The sequence below is a fragment of the Tiliqua scincoides genome, chromosome 10, assembly GCF_035046505.1.
Source record: "Tiliqua scincoides isolate rTilSci1 chromosome 10, rTilSci1.hap2, whole genome shotgun sequence".
In the NCBI taxonomy this organism is placed as follows: Eukaryota; Metazoa; Chordata; class Lepidosauria; order Squamata; family Scincidae; genus Tiliqua; species Tiliqua scincoides.
The window spans coordinates 7,088,213-7,103,247 of NC_089830.1; the positions used below are offsets into that span (position 1 = coordinate 7,088,213).

General features: G+C 48.5%; 1 protein-coding gene across 1 annotated transcript; it reads right to left on the bottom strand.

The window, feature by feature from the left end:
- Nucleotides 1–1,664: 1,664 nt before the first annotated feature.
- MYCL (MYCL proto-oncogene, bHLH transcription factor) lies at nt 1,665–10,761 on the bottom strand. Its single transcript, XM_066638701.1, has 2 exons — nt 10,184–10,761; nt 1,665–3,443 (listed from the first exon to the last, which is right to left on the bottom strand). The coding sequence occupies exons 1-2, from the start codon at nt 10,629–10,631 to the stop codon at nt 2,839–2,841; spliced, it is 1,053 nt and encodes a 350-aa protein (XP_066494798.1). The 5' UTR covers nt 10,632–10,761; the 3' UTR covers nt 1,665–2,838.
- Nucleotides 10,762–15,035: the final 4,274 nt, after the last annotated feature.

The window sequence follows — 15,035 nt, forward strand, 5'->3', positions numbered from 1 at the left end:
CCACGTGTGACCTCCCTGGACCTCAGAACACTTCCAGAAAGCACTTCTAGTCACATCCAAAGGTCCTTTGGGAATCCCCCAGCTGCGACTTCAGAACCCACACTGAATCAAATCCAGAAGTTCAGAATCCACAGCTAGGAGGACCCACTGTACTGCAAACTCCTCTGTGAGTTTTCCTATAAGCAAACCACACACCTTGGGGTGGGGAAGGAACCTGCTTGGTTGTTGCACAGGGCATCTGTTTTGTGCTAATGCTTCAACAAGCCCCCATCTCCAAGGAAGGCCCAAGACCTCCCTCCAGTGAGGCAGCACTTCAAATGCCACTGATCCTTTAGCAACAGTTGAACCAGCTCCCTAGGTTAAGAAGTGCAGTGGAAAGTAGTGGGCTAGAAGAGTGGTTGATACTCTCTAGCCCATCCCCTCATCTCCTTCATACTTCCTCTTCTACTCCATGCCCCTCCTGCTTTTTGAAGCCAGCGAGTGGGAAAGAGTTAGGTGGGCACACATACACCCATTGTCAATCCCACAATCTGAACTAACCATGTACTTCACTGTCCCTTTTCCAAAACGATTACAGGTTGGGCATCCCTTATCCAAAGTGCTTGGAACCAGAGTGTTTTGGATTCTGTATTTTGGAGTACTTGCATATACATAATGAGAGATCTTGGGCTCAAACCTAACACAAAATTCATTTATGTTTCATATACCCCTTACACACATCATAGCCTGAAAATCATTTTATACAATATATTTAAAAAATTTTGGGCATGAAACAAGGTTTGTGCATGAAACAGTTTCTGCTTTATTTCTTTAGGCAAAAAAGAACAAAAAAAATCATGTTGGTGCTTAAAAAAGTTCTATATTTTGAAATTCCCAATAAGGGGTACTCAATCTGTATCAGAATTATTTTCCCTAGCTCCTACCACTGTATTCAGCTAGAAAGGGACCCAATCTAGGACTCCCAGGTGACAATAGTCTCCCTCCTGCATTCCTTGAGTTCAAAGGGGAGGAAAAAAGCAGGCTTATTTTGTGTGTAACTCATTTATTTAATAAGGATGAAGTAAGAAAGTGCCAAGTCTGACCACACAGCAGCATTAAAGGAAAAAAACAAACACCTGGAAAGTTCTTGTGGGCCAGGCAAGGGCTGCCTAAGAGCCCCCTGCTGCATTGTAGAGATCAGTAGGGGCCAAAGAGCACATTCTCAAAACACAGATAAAGGGCCATCCATCATGACCAGCTTCTGCCTCAGGGAAGACAGGGAGACAAAAGAGGATGGGTGGAGAGAATTTGCATAAAGTGGGAGGGAAGCCCCCTGACAGCTGAACAAAAGCTTTTGCAAAACTGGCAGACCAGAATAAAACTTATCTCCCTCCCCCAAATGGCCATGCAGCCCTGAGTTGGGACCAGTATCTCACCTAAAAGAGGGATATCTTATCCTACCAAATGTTAGAGGCCAGTGGCTGAAATTTTTCCATAGGATTGCAGTTGAGTATTCCCATCAGCAGCAGCAAGGGCAGCCCTCATCCCGACATTAGTAGAGAAGGGGGTAAGCTTATAAACACAACATTTTAAAAGTTGGACTGGGGGGGGGGAAGAGAAACAAGTATTTTACAAAATAACTTCTAAAAAAAGTTGGTACAAAAATACTATATATATATATATATATATATATATATTGTTAAAAAGCCACCCTGCATAAAGAATCAGGCAGTCACAACAATGGAGTCTAAAAATATACAAAAAAAACCCAAGACAAGCAACATTTGTCAAAGTGGAAAAGCATGAGGTAAATCAGTTTTCAAGGTGATCTCAGTGCATTGCCAGTGAAGGAGCTCAGGATAATTCCCTCCACCTCCATTTTAGTTTCAAAGAGACAGACAAGCATCTAATAATCCCAGATGGAAGATTTTAGCATCCCTGGAAGAATCAGCTGGGCACCAGAAAAGGACAGCAGAGTAAGACTTAAGAGGGATGAAACCCACCTCTAGGGGCATGATTCACTGGAAGTACTCCTGTACCAGTAGCACTGAAATAAATTCCCTTCCTGGTTAGTTCCCATTTTAATTAACGGTGCTGTTTAGATTTCCCACCTTAAGCACCAGAGGCCCCACTCCAGCCTAGAGGGATATGTATTAGTTCCTGCTTTTTATCTAACTGTAGATCTCAAGTAGAAGCCAGGCAAGTTAAGCCCTTCACCAAACAGAGATGAGAAACTCAAAGGATCTCTCTAGATTCTTCTGGAAGGAGCATTTTTTTTTAAAAAAGAAAAAAGGTCACCTCTAATCAAGTCAGAGAAAGAAATGCTGACCTAGCAAGGCCTAAAATGAAAAAAATGGGAGCTTAGGTAGAGGCAAGTAAGGTATTGTACAAAGCAACCTGTTGCAAAACAAAGTCATCCTTATAGAGATGATGGCAAAGCACAACAAGGAAGAAGTTGCAGGGGAAAAAGTGGTGATCAGTGTTTACATTGTAGTGGCTGTGGTGGGGAAGTGCTGGAAGAGAAGATTAATGTGCAAATAGAAGCTCCTTGGGAGAGGATAATGCAAGATCCGTTCTTACTCCTAGGCTTAGAAACATCAACTGAAGACCCTCCATTGCAAACCTCCTTTGGTCGCGAAGGACATTGGACGCAATGAGTTCCAGCGCTCATCTGGAGAGGCACAATCTCTGAGCGAGTGCATGAAATTGGGGCAGAGGGGAAGGAATAAGAAACCAGTTCAGACTTTCCAGAATACAAGCAACATCCATGTGCCACCAGCTGCAGTGCATTCTGGGAAGGTCCCGCAACCACCAAAGTGCAGATTGGACTAACAAGCAGTTTGTGGGAGTTCTGATCGGCTACTGCCTGCCCTTGAGGTGTGAAATCCTCCTCAGCAGCTGCTGCTGCTGCAGTTTCAGCAGCTTCTTTTCTGCCGTCATTTGCTGGTCCGCGCTGACCAGCGACTGCAAATATTCAGAAGCTTTGCTCAGAATCACCACTTTGGGGGTTTTGGGGCAGTTTGCAAGATCAGGCACCTGATCCCTCAGCGCCAGGAATCGAGAGCGGAGGTCGTTGCGCCGCTTGCGCTCCAAGTAGTTGTGGTTTTTCCGTTTGGTCACGTCCTCATTGTCCGAACTGGGGGCGCTCCCAGATTTCAGGAGGAAAGGCTCAGGAGAGAAACTTTCCACCACCTGTCCTGGGGACCTTGTTCGGTCATTGTTGTCCAACTCTTCCTCCTCCTCCTCCTCCTCCTCTTCCTGAGCATCCTTCTCCGAGGCCTCATCACGGGAGCAAGCCTCTGGGGGCGAGCGGGCGGCATAGTTGTGCTGCTGCTGGTGAATGGAAATGTGGAAGTGTTTCATGCAGGGGTCCAGTGGGTCAGCTCGCACGGTGATGGTGACCGGTTTCCTCACGCCGAGCGATTGCCTCTTCTCCACAGTCACCACGTCAATTTCTTCCCCTTCTGTATGTAATGGAGAAATATTGAATAGCCCATTATACCTTTGCAATCTGCCTGGTATGTTTCTGTCACTCAGTGCAGCAGCAAAATAGTGGGGTGGACTGGGGAGGGGGGTGGAGAGCCAGCCAAGAACTTCTGAAGGGCAGTGCCAGGTTGCTTTTGTGGCCCCTGGGCCAAAGTGCTGTACTGCCTCCCTATTTGAATCCTGCTGACCAATTCCCAATAGTGCCCAATGCACTGTCATTGCCTCCAGTACCAAGAGCCTCCAGCACCTTGAGCTCCCTAATGGGCATGGGTGCTTAGCCAGTGTCCAACCTGGCCAATCCCCAACACCATCCCTGCTTGAGGGTTTTGACCCACCTTTCAAAAAGTACTTCCAGCCCAATCCTATCCTGTGCTGGCAGCTGACAGGTCTGTGTTGTATCCAGCTCAGGGTTGGGGCTGGCTGTGGCTTACAATTGCAAGTTACACTGCAACTTACAGAGGCATGACCCTGTAGCATTGAGAACTGAAGAGCCTCCACCCCAAGAGGACAGAATATTTGTGCCTCTAGATCACAACTGCACTGGGATGCTGCTGCCTTTTGCCTTGATTAGCAGCAACTGTTACCCTGCACATGCCTGATCTGGGAAGCTAAGCAAGGTCAGGCCTGGTTAGTACTTGGATGGGAGACCGTATGAATTAGAATACTGGGTGCTGTAGACTTATACCATAGTCTTTGGAGACTGAAGGTTTCCAACCAGATTCCCTTAATGTATGGGGTGGGAGACATCAAATGCTATCTAGCTGAACACAGCCCTCAGGGATAGGACCTGTGAGACGTTCTTACGCTCCCCACCCCCAACTAAAGAGATGGGGGTGCTAGTTGCCACTGGGCTAGAACAAAGTTTAAACCCTAAAGTTCCATTCTCCCTCCCTGGGCAGGCTCTTTCATGGCCTATTGAAATTGTAAATGAAGGCTGTGGAGAGATCTGCCCTTTGTCCTCACTGATTTGCACTTTCAGGGACTTGCTACTTTTCACAAGCAGTAAATTCTGTTCAACCAAAGCAGCCTCCTTTAAACCAACCCATTCAGCCCCAGATGCATAGAAAAGGAGCTCAGCACCCGCACCAGGACAGAGGAGAGAGGAGGACGATTCAAACACATTTGCACAGAAGGCTTGAGGGGACCTCAAAAGGCACCCATCATTCATCCTTCAAACAAACTGGCTGGGCTTTCAAAGGAGGGGGAGAAAAGGTTATCATTGTAAAAAACAAAACGGGTGTCCGGAACTCACAGAAATCAAAGGAGCGCCCCCTTAGTCATTCTGAGCCAAGAGTTGGTTTACTGCATAAATTTTCAGAGGCCACCACCTATACAGGATCAGATGTATTAGATCAAATGATCCTACTTGCTATAAGTCCCACAATGCAATTCACTCCCAGACGTGTGCACAGGATTTCAGCCTCCATAGACTAGATTCAGTAGAGAGTCATTGGAACAGAACTTTAATCACCATATAGTACAGGGGTGGCCAAACCACAGCTTGTGGCTCTTTGACATATAATGTGCAGCATTTGAAAATATGTAGACTGAGCTCTTTTTAAAACCACAATTTTAATATAAAAGTGTTTTTTTCTCCAGCATTAAAATTATTTACTGGGTATAAACTCAGGGTTAAAATGTACATTTAATATTCATGGCAATTTAATATAGTTAAGGCTAAAATACTATCCACACTTTCCTGGGAGCAAATCTCATTGACACAATTGGACTTACTTCTGAGTAGACATGCATAGGATTGGGCTGTAAGAATGTTAATGCTTCTTTAATACTGCGGCTCTCAAATGAAGTTTATCGGGCTCTTGTGGTAAGCAAGTTTGGCTACCCCGGTACAGTAGAAGGAACATATTTTGGAGGTGCAGCTTGTCAGATAAAGACAAGAAAAGCCACCACTAATTGCATTCCTTCTTTAGAGTTATTGGGGTTATAGGATACCTCTCCCTTTTTGCAGGTAGCCCACTTTAGTGCTCTCATTACAGGCTTGATCCTGAATTTATCTGAATCAAAGATCAGCCACCTCTGCTGTCCACATCCCCATCTCTCAGTGGTTGGTGTTCCAAATAGTTTAATCCAGGGTCAGTCTGGAATGGTAGTTTCTAGGGCAGTGGTTCCCAAACCTTTTAGCACCAGGACCCACCTTTCAGAAATGACACTCTGCTGGGACCCACATAGCTTTATGAGACTAAAAAAAAAGTTTACCAGCTGCTCAAGCCTCTGTTTTTATTCTTTTTATTATCATGGGAGGGGGAAACTGCTTCCTGGAGTGCTATTGAGCTCCATGCTCATTGGATCTGGCTCATTCTGGTAGCCTCGCATTCCCCTTTGCAGTGGACCAAGGCCAGGCCACCTACTCATGAGTAAGTGTGCATGTGCTGCTCCGTTTTGGTTTCCACAGGGCTATCAACTTGTCAATTTCCTTAAGGAAAAGACATTTTCCTGATATGCTATCAGCTTGACCGTTTCGTGACCCATCAAAAATCAGGTCATGACCCACTGGTGGGTCTTGACCCACAGTTTGGGAACCCCTGTTCTAGGCAATATTTCAAGTCCTCCTGCACATAGGTTCTTTATTATTTATCTGATAAATTTATATCCTGCATTTCCTATGCCAAAGTATATGCCCAAAGTGATTCCAACAGGACTTACATGGAAACTTTACCCATGTAAAAGAGGATGTTCTTCCCCCCCCCCCTTATCTGCAGCTTTCCTGCTTGCTTTACATTGTTATGCCCCACATCCTCTAACACTTTTCCTCTCTTGTCCACCACACACCATCTGGTACATTGAGCTCCTTGTGGTATTGTTTCAAGTCTCACTTCTTCTTGCACTTTGAAAAGGGGATGTTCTATTTTTTTCCCCCTCCTGCTCATTAGCAATTTTCCTACTTGCTGGGTGCATTGTTCATAGTTCTCCCTCTGCACTTCCATTGTTCAATACCACCATTTCCCCATTAATAAAAAAAAACCCCACAACATTACTGCTAGCTAGATTACCTTCCTTGCAGCATGCTGGCAGCCAGCCAATTGCAGGGCTCAGAATGCAGGGGCTGCTTACCCACCAATGCCTTATTGGTTTACACCCATGTCAGTTATTGAGCAGCAAAACATTGCGTGCAGACAACCCCCCCCCCCCCACCACCTCCATTGTTTGCATCTGTTGCTTTTTGAGCCAGGGACCACATGGCTGGCTGAGGACAGCATTCAAGAAAGGAGCCTGAATAAAGTAAAGGCAAAGTTTGGGTCAGCAGAAGAGCACCATTAAAAAAACAAAACCCACACATATACACACACCCCAATCAATCAGCCTTCACTTTAGCCCTTTGCTAATTGAGGTTAATCCTTTAAGACCTGCCTCTCTTAATGTAATTAAATCTTATACCCAATTTGCCTCTCCATGACAGTCCTGTTACTGCTTTCAGTGAGTCATGTAGTCACTACTCATCCACTGACTCAACCCAACAAGGATTATTAAGGCCAGAGTATCAGACAGTGTATGCCTCGAGGCACTGTTGATACTTCAAGCAACTCATCTCCCCTGTTTAAAGAATAGCAATGCTAATCCAAAACACAGTTTGGGTACCATCACCACAAAACATTGGTGCCTCTTTTGCCTGGTCAGGGTTGCTTTAAAAAAAAATGGAAGGAAAGAAATGGGGAAAAAATGTTTTAAGGAAACACTCCAGAGATGTCCTGGATTACAGGTTATTTCAGTCAAGGACTGTAATAACTCAATCAAACAAGAAAAGATCCCTCTTCTTGCCTCTTGAGTTCCTGAAGATGCCACAACAGTTTGCATACAGATATCCTTGGGATATCCTTTTTGGTTTGCTCACCTATCCAGTGTTTATAGGGAGGGACATTTAGGTTGTGTGTGTGTTGAAAAAGTCAGATCTGTACCAGAATATGCTGCTGGGGGGGCAGGGAGACTGGGGGGACCTCTTTCCCTGAAACTTGCCAGAGAAGCAGGCAGGCCACTTAAGCTGAAATTCCATGGCTAGGCATTCTAGAACTTCAAGACAAAGAGGGTGGAGTTGGCTATCCAGGTCATACTGGATGTGCACTGCTGGATGTGCATACTGGATATGCATACTGCATTGCTGTGTCGCTCAGCAATGCAGGGAACTTCATACTACATCTTTGGATGAAGTCATTTGCTACCCATCCCAAGGGAAACACCTTGTTTCTGGGCTAGTGGGGCCTCCTAGGCAAAGAGACCAAGCAAGGCTTCTAGATTTCTGCAATCTTCCATGCAAGGGTCAATACCTCTCAGCAAGCATTGCAACCCTCTGCCCCCACATAAAATGCTTTGAACACTTTAAAGCACACAGTGTTAAGGTACCATCCATTTTTTTCCAATATAGGACAACAAAAATGCTTGCCCCAGTTCTTAGGAGCCCCAATGACCAAATGTTTGGGATTTTCCCAACAGATACATAACAATGCTACTTTTCCATTATGCCACACTTTTGTCAAACCTTCCCCCCCCCCTTTTTGCTTAGGTTGCAGCCTCAAGAGCTCCTGGAAACTCAGAAGTTTCTCTTCAGTTGTCTTACTTTGGAGTCGCCAAATTGGTAACAAAGTCTTGTACTACCTTAAAAAGCAATTTCTTGATTGTGGCCAACTTCCCAGCGGGGGTTGCAGCAAGACTTGATTCTGCTGCTACAGAAGTGGTTACCCCAGGTGTGCATGAACTCTGGGTGTGAATGAGCTACTGCAGAGGAATCCTGTTGTGTGCAACCATGTGCTTGAATTCATGGACAGTTAAGCTACACAGTGAATCACACTTGCTGCTGGTGCGACTTGGTGCCCCAGCACAGACATTATTTTGGGATCATAGTTAACATTGAAAAGTTGGGGCGGGGAGGAAAGGGGTATGTTTATATCCATCACAGGACTTCCAGTTTAAATGATTAGAGCAACATGGTTATGTTGGGACAAGCTCAGATAGATCAAGCACACTACAAACCCAATAATGCAACTTTTCTTGCATTTCAAAGACACACACATGGTATTTACAATTTCTTGGTGTTTTAGCTACTGGGGGAGCCAGGAAACCTTGGTGCTGGAGGCACTCAAGCCTAGCAATTCACTCTGCTGACCTGCAACAGCTCTTGCTCAGGCTTGGGGGTGAAGTCAATGTGTGCGCATGGGGGTGTGTGTGTCCTGGAACAGTGATCTTTGTTGTGATGGAGAATGTCAGAATAGGACCCAGCCTTAAAGGAAGCAGCAATAGTATTGGTTGGGCTCACCAGATCAGTGTTTCTCAACCTTGGGGTCAGGACTCCAATTGGGTCAAGATGCCTCAGTTGTGGGGTCACAGCAACTTATGGGAATGAAAAATGTTGAAGACCACTAGACTAGAGCATCACCAGGTAAAGAGGGAGGCATCTGGTGTATCCCTTCAGGTCCCAGGAGATAGTGTCCCAGTCTTGCTCAGGTTCTTGACAATTGTGCTAAAACAGCTTTCACTAGTGCCAGGCTTCAAGGTAAATTTTTCTGCTCTCTCTTAACAAGACTATTTGGCTACAGTGAACAGTGTTGGGAGGGCGTTATAGGGCAGGGAGCGGGCAGTGGGTAGGGGTGGGCAACCAGGGACCTGGGAAGGTGGCAGGACCCTCACTCTCATACTTTATTTATATATTGGGGTCATGGCATGGAAAAAGTGGAAGACCACTGTGCTAGATTATGCAAGCGAGCAAGCTTGGAAGGGTGTAGGGAGGGAAGCAGCTGGGCCAAGAAAGCAGAACCATGCCAAGATTTGAGGACTGACTCATTGCAGGAACAGGACAATCAAGAAGTAACCCAGTGAGTTTTGCAAGCAGCACAAGACTTCCCTTTAGGGCGACAATCCTCCGATACACACTTTCCTGGGAGCAAGTCCTATTGAACATTGTGGGACTTCTGAGTAGTCCTGCCTAGGATTGTGCCCCAAAGGAAGATTTGAATCCTAGAATGTGGCTGGGCAGAGGGCAGAAGAACGAATCCAGGCCAGCAGCACTCTTGGCTCCTTTTTTGTCTTCTGGGAGATGTTTGACTCCCAGGCAGTGGCATAGCTAGAGGGGGGAGCAGGGAGCCTTAAGGCAGCATGCAAGGCACCTCTCCCCCTCAGAGCCCTTGGGGGAGGAAGCAAAACAGAGGCGTACGCTTCTGGGGCCAGATTCTGAGCAAATATATGCTCCTGGGGCCTGATCCTGAGCCTCCCCGCAGCGTGCAAGGGGCCCCTCCCTCCCCCTTCAGAGCTATTCCAGGCAAGGGGAGCAGACTGCATGCATATGCTCCTGGGGCCCGATCCTGAGCCTCACCTCAGCATGCAAGGGGCCCCCTGCCTCCCCTTCGGAGCCATTCCAGGCCGGTGGGGGGAGCAGATGGGCTGCAGACGTTCCTGGGGCCCGATCCTGAGCACACACACTCTTGGGGCCCGATTCTGAGTCTCCCGAGCCATTCCAGGCAGGGGAAGGGAGCTGGAGGGGCCCATTGCACGTTGCGGCGAGGCTCCCTGCACACGACTTAGCGCTTTGCAGGCTGCGGCGGGGCTGTTCCTGGCAAGACTTGGCGCTTTGCCCCCCTCCAGCTACGCCACCGCTGCCAGGCTGGGAGGAGAGCAGACAGGCAGGCGCGCGAGTTTCGCAAGAGCGTGTGAACGGGCGGGAGGCCAGCCCACGCCCCCCGGGGGTAGGGTGGGGGGTAGGTGGGAGCCTTACCGGAGTCGCTTTGGCTCTCGGAGCCGGACGAGGCCGGGATCTTGCAGTCCGCCCCGCCGGGGCCCGGGAAGACGGCGCCCGGGTCCACGCACTGGCCGCTCAGCCCCAGCGGGGGGTCCACGGGGGGCTTGGCGGCGGCGATCCTCTCCCCGCGGGCAGCCGCCTTCTCCAGGCGCTCCAGCGTGGACCAGCCGCTCCACATGCAGTCGCGGAGCACGAAGGCGCTCAGATTGCCCAGCAGCCCCCCGCCCAAGCTCCCCCCGGGCTCCAGCAGGTACTCCTCGTCCGCGGGGCCCGACCAGGGCGGCAGGGGCGGCGACAGGGGCGGGCTGGGCAGCAGCAGCTCGAACTTCTTCCAGATGTCCTCGCTGGGCGCGCTGGAGCGGTGGAAGTCCTCGCCCCCCGGCTCGGGGTCCCAGAAGTAGGGCTGGTGGCGGGAGGGCTCCATCTCCAAGCCCTAATGCACGGGGAGTCCAAGGGAGTCACCACCAGGGACAGCCTGAGCTCCAGCTGCAAGAATCCACCAGCCCCCCCCAACCAAGGGGAAGCCTCCGCTCACAGGTGTCCCACCCCACGCGTGGGGAAGATGCTACAACCGCCTGCACGGCCAGCCCCCTTCCGTTCTAAACCTCCCCAGGCCAAGACCACCCACTCTGATCCCCACCTGCAAAAAACCACCAGCCCCCCCCCCAAGCCAAAGGAAGCCTCAGCTCACAGGTGTCCCACCCCGCGCGTGGGGAAGAGGCTGCAAGTGTCTGCACTGCTCTCCTTTCTAAAACCCACCAGTCTGCCCCTGCTCTGCCTGGCGGGGGCCACCACCAGCAAGGCTGCTCCAAGCTGAAACTGCCAGGGTGGGACCAGGGATCCCCCCGTAGAAGCCACGCGTGGCCCTCCTCTCCCCAGAAGTTCTCCCCCCCCCTAGCCTAACAGCAGCTGCTTCTCCAACTTGTGGGGAAAGGTCTTCTCCAAAGTCTTTTTTAGTGGGAGAGGCTTCCCCGCTTGCATGGGCCCTGAACTGTGCCCCCCCATGCCCGATCGCTTACTTTCTCCGCCGCTCTCACCTCCCTATGGCGCCCCCCCCCTCCCCAATCTGGTCCGTTTCCACCAGCCCAGGATCGCGGAGCATTGTTCGCTCGCCGCCTTATATAGAGTCTGAGCCCCCTCGCCCCGCCCACGCCGAAAGTCAAGCCAATTAGGGACGCTCGATTAGCAAAACGGGGTGGGGAGGTGCCACCTCTCCACCCCCTTGGCATCACCGCCTCACCCGGGCATCGCCTGCAATGCGCGGGACGTGCTAACCCACCTGGGCAGCAAAGAACAGGTTTGGCAAGGAACTGCTGGAGGAGGAGGAGGAGGAGAAACGGTTACCCAAATGAGGCTGCAGTCCTAGCCACAGTTTCCTGGGAGTAAGTCCCATAGACTATACTGGGACTTACTACTGAGTAGACATGCAAAGGATTGGGCTTTGAGAGAGGCGCTGGAGCTCAGGCTCGTGTAGAAATCTCTTACAGCCCAAGCCTTACTTACTCCGAAGTAAGTGCCATTGTAGTCAATAGGGCTTACTCTCAAGTAAGTGTGGGTAGGATTGCAGTCTCACCCCCCCATTCCAGGTGAATGGGGGCTGGTGATGGTGGATCAGTGGTAAACAAAGAGAGAGAGAAAGCACTTTGTATGTGCTTATTGTTATGCTCTCCATACAAATTCAGACCTAGTTTGATACAAGCATTCTTGCTAACCACAGAATATCCAAGATATCTAGCTGGTTGGTTTTTTTTTCTTCCATTGGGATAACGTTCATTGATAGAGAACAGTGGTTCCCAAACTTTTTAGCACCAGGACCCACTTTTTAAAACAGCACTCTGTCGGGACCCACCTAGGTTTACCAGACTTTTGTCATTTACCTGGAAGTGATGTCAAGGCCAGAAGTAACATCATCAAGCAGGGATATTTTTAACACTTCCATACGACAAAATCAAATTAAGTAAAGCTGCAATCCTAGCCACACTTTCCTGAGAGTAAACCCCATTGAACAAAATAGGACTTACTTCTGAGTAGATCTGGTTGGGATTGTGCCCTAAGTAAATTAAGGGCCCAATCCTATCCAATTTTCCAGTGCTGGTGCAGTTGCACCACTGGGGTGTGTGCTGCATCTTATGGTGGAGGGCCAGTCACTGGGGCCTTCTCAAGGCATGGGAACATTTGTTCCCTTACCATGGGGCTGCATTGTGGCAGCATCGGAGCTGGAAAGTTGGATAGGATTGGGCCCTCAGACTACAATAAGTTTAAACAATTTTTTTAAATAAAGAAGAACCCTCCTAACCTTCCCAAGCTTTTGCTGATCTGCTGAAAAAAATTTTTCCTGACGCATGCCAAAGGCTACAATCCTATCCACACTTACCCAGGAGTAGGCCCCATTGAACATTATACGGCATATACTTAGTTGCCTGTTAGGAGTACACAGCTGTAACATTTTCCCCAGTGCAGCCACATACCATGTTAGCATCATGTCCAATATATAAAAAATAAAATACACATTGAAATGAATAGGGACCACCTAGTGGGTCCTGACCCACAGTTTGAGAAACACTGCCCTAGCTGGTATCTTTCCTTGGGATAATGTTAATTGAAGGAGGAGATCTAGACTTCCAGTCACACAGGGTCCTTTATTCTGTACAAAGAATGGAGAGTTCTGTAGAATACAATCCTACATAAGAACATAAAAAAGAGCCTTGCTGGATCAGGTCATGGGCCCATCAAATCCAGCTTCCTGTATCTCACAGTGGCCCACCAGATGCCTCCAGGAGCCACTCAAGACAACAAGAGACCAGCATCCTTTTGCCACTCCCTTGCACCTGGCATTCTGAGGTCGCCTACTTCTAGAGTCAGGAGGTTTCATTTACCCATCATGGCTTGTAATTTGTGATGAAATTTGTCCAATCCCCTTTTAAAGACATCTATGCCATCACCACATCCTGTGGCAAGGAGTCCCACAGATTAAGCACACAATGGGATTTATTAAAAAGCACTTTTTTCTTCATACAGGTGGTGTGCCAAATGCTGCCTCCTTCCTTTACAGGTGACGTGCTAGCCTTTGCTCCTAAAGAGCCTGGTAGAACAGAAGAGGAAGTGCAGAGGAAGGTAGAATGGTGAGTTAGAGCATCTTTGGTACTCTAACCCACAACTCTCCATCACACTTCCACTTCTCAGTAGCATAGTTAGAAGGAGGCAAAATGGTAAGTGCTGCAGGTGCAAAACATGCTGTGTATGTGGCCTCTCCCACTTGCCCTCAGAGCCATTCAGGAAAGCAAGGACAATGCACAGGCACTCACTGAATCAAACAGCATCTCCTGCATGTTGCTGTCACTGCCTGGAATGGCTCCAATGGTGAGTGGGAGGGGCTGCTTGCATGGCACATTATGGCGCCTTCAGTACTTACCACCACCACCACCACCCCCCACTACACACTGCTTCTTCTGCTTCATTGGAGGAAGAGGTAGTGCAATCAGGGGCCACTTTAAGCCTATTGGACCAATTAGGCCCTGCACCTAGGGTAGTCTAGTCTAGTCAACTATACACAACACAATGCAACAGACATTTAACACCCCATTGCAAGTTTCATAGAGAACAGCAACCATTTAAATTTTCTTCTGAATTTTAAAAAAAGTCAGTAGTGGTTGTTTATAATACATGCTTAGATCCATTTAGTTTAAATGTTTAATTTAATTTAGTTTAGTTTAAACTAAAACTGTTTAGTCCATTAACTCACATGCACTTATATCTCTTAAGATTCTACAGACCTTGGCTGTGAACCTGGAACCTTGCAAAAAATGTTTTGATATTGAGTTAACAAGGGTTGAACTGTATTGTTTTTAGTGTGTGTGATTTGGGGTTTTTAACACAGACCTGTTTTCAGAGCTGGTTGAAGCTACTGGGCTGCCTGAGGCATTTAGCTCCATCACCACCACCCCACCAGCTTGGCTGCCCCCACTTGCCTGGTTCTTTCTAAGTGCTCTGGAAGGAGGTTCACTCCCAGTAAGCTCTACACTTCCTCCTTTGTTTGAAGAGCCCCTGCAGAGGAAAAGAGCAATCATGATCCTGCCCCCACCAGGCTCTTTTAAAGCACCATGTGGAGAGGTGAGGGAGCCAGTTTGCTTGTGCCCTAAGGACTGGAGCACTTCGATTTCACTCCTGTCTTCATACAGGACAGGGCACACTTCCTGTCCCTTGACACAAAGCAGGCAAAGCAGAGTGTACTGGGAGACAAGAGCACCCTGCATTTCTTGCTTTGATTAAAGACAAGTGTGGAGAAAGGGGCTGGAAAGGAAGCCCACACTGTCCACAGCAGCTGAGTGGAGAGTGGGGGTGGCAGGCATTCTCTGGGGGGCGGGAGGGCCAATCCACTGCCTGATGCAAATGGACATTTGCCTGTTTTGATTTGTAGAACTTCATGACAGTCTTGATTTAACTAGCCACATTGTAACTTGCTGTGGAACACCCCCATCGTCTGGTGACATGGTGCCATTGCACCGGCAACTTTCTCAACGTGGGGCATAAGAACAGAAGAGCCCCGCTGGATCAGGCCAAAGGCCCATCTAATCCAGCTTCCTGCATCTCACAGTGGCCCACCAGATGCTTCCAGGAGCACACAAGAAAACAAGATACCTCTTGCCACACTCTTGCACCTGGCATGTCAGAGATAGCCTACTTCTAGATTGCATGACTTGTAACCTGTGAAGGATTTTTCGTCCATCAATCTGTCCAATCCCCCTTTAAATCCATGTAGGTCAGATGCCATCACCGCATCCTGTGGCAAGGAGTTCCACAGACCAATTACACGTCAGGTAAAGAAATA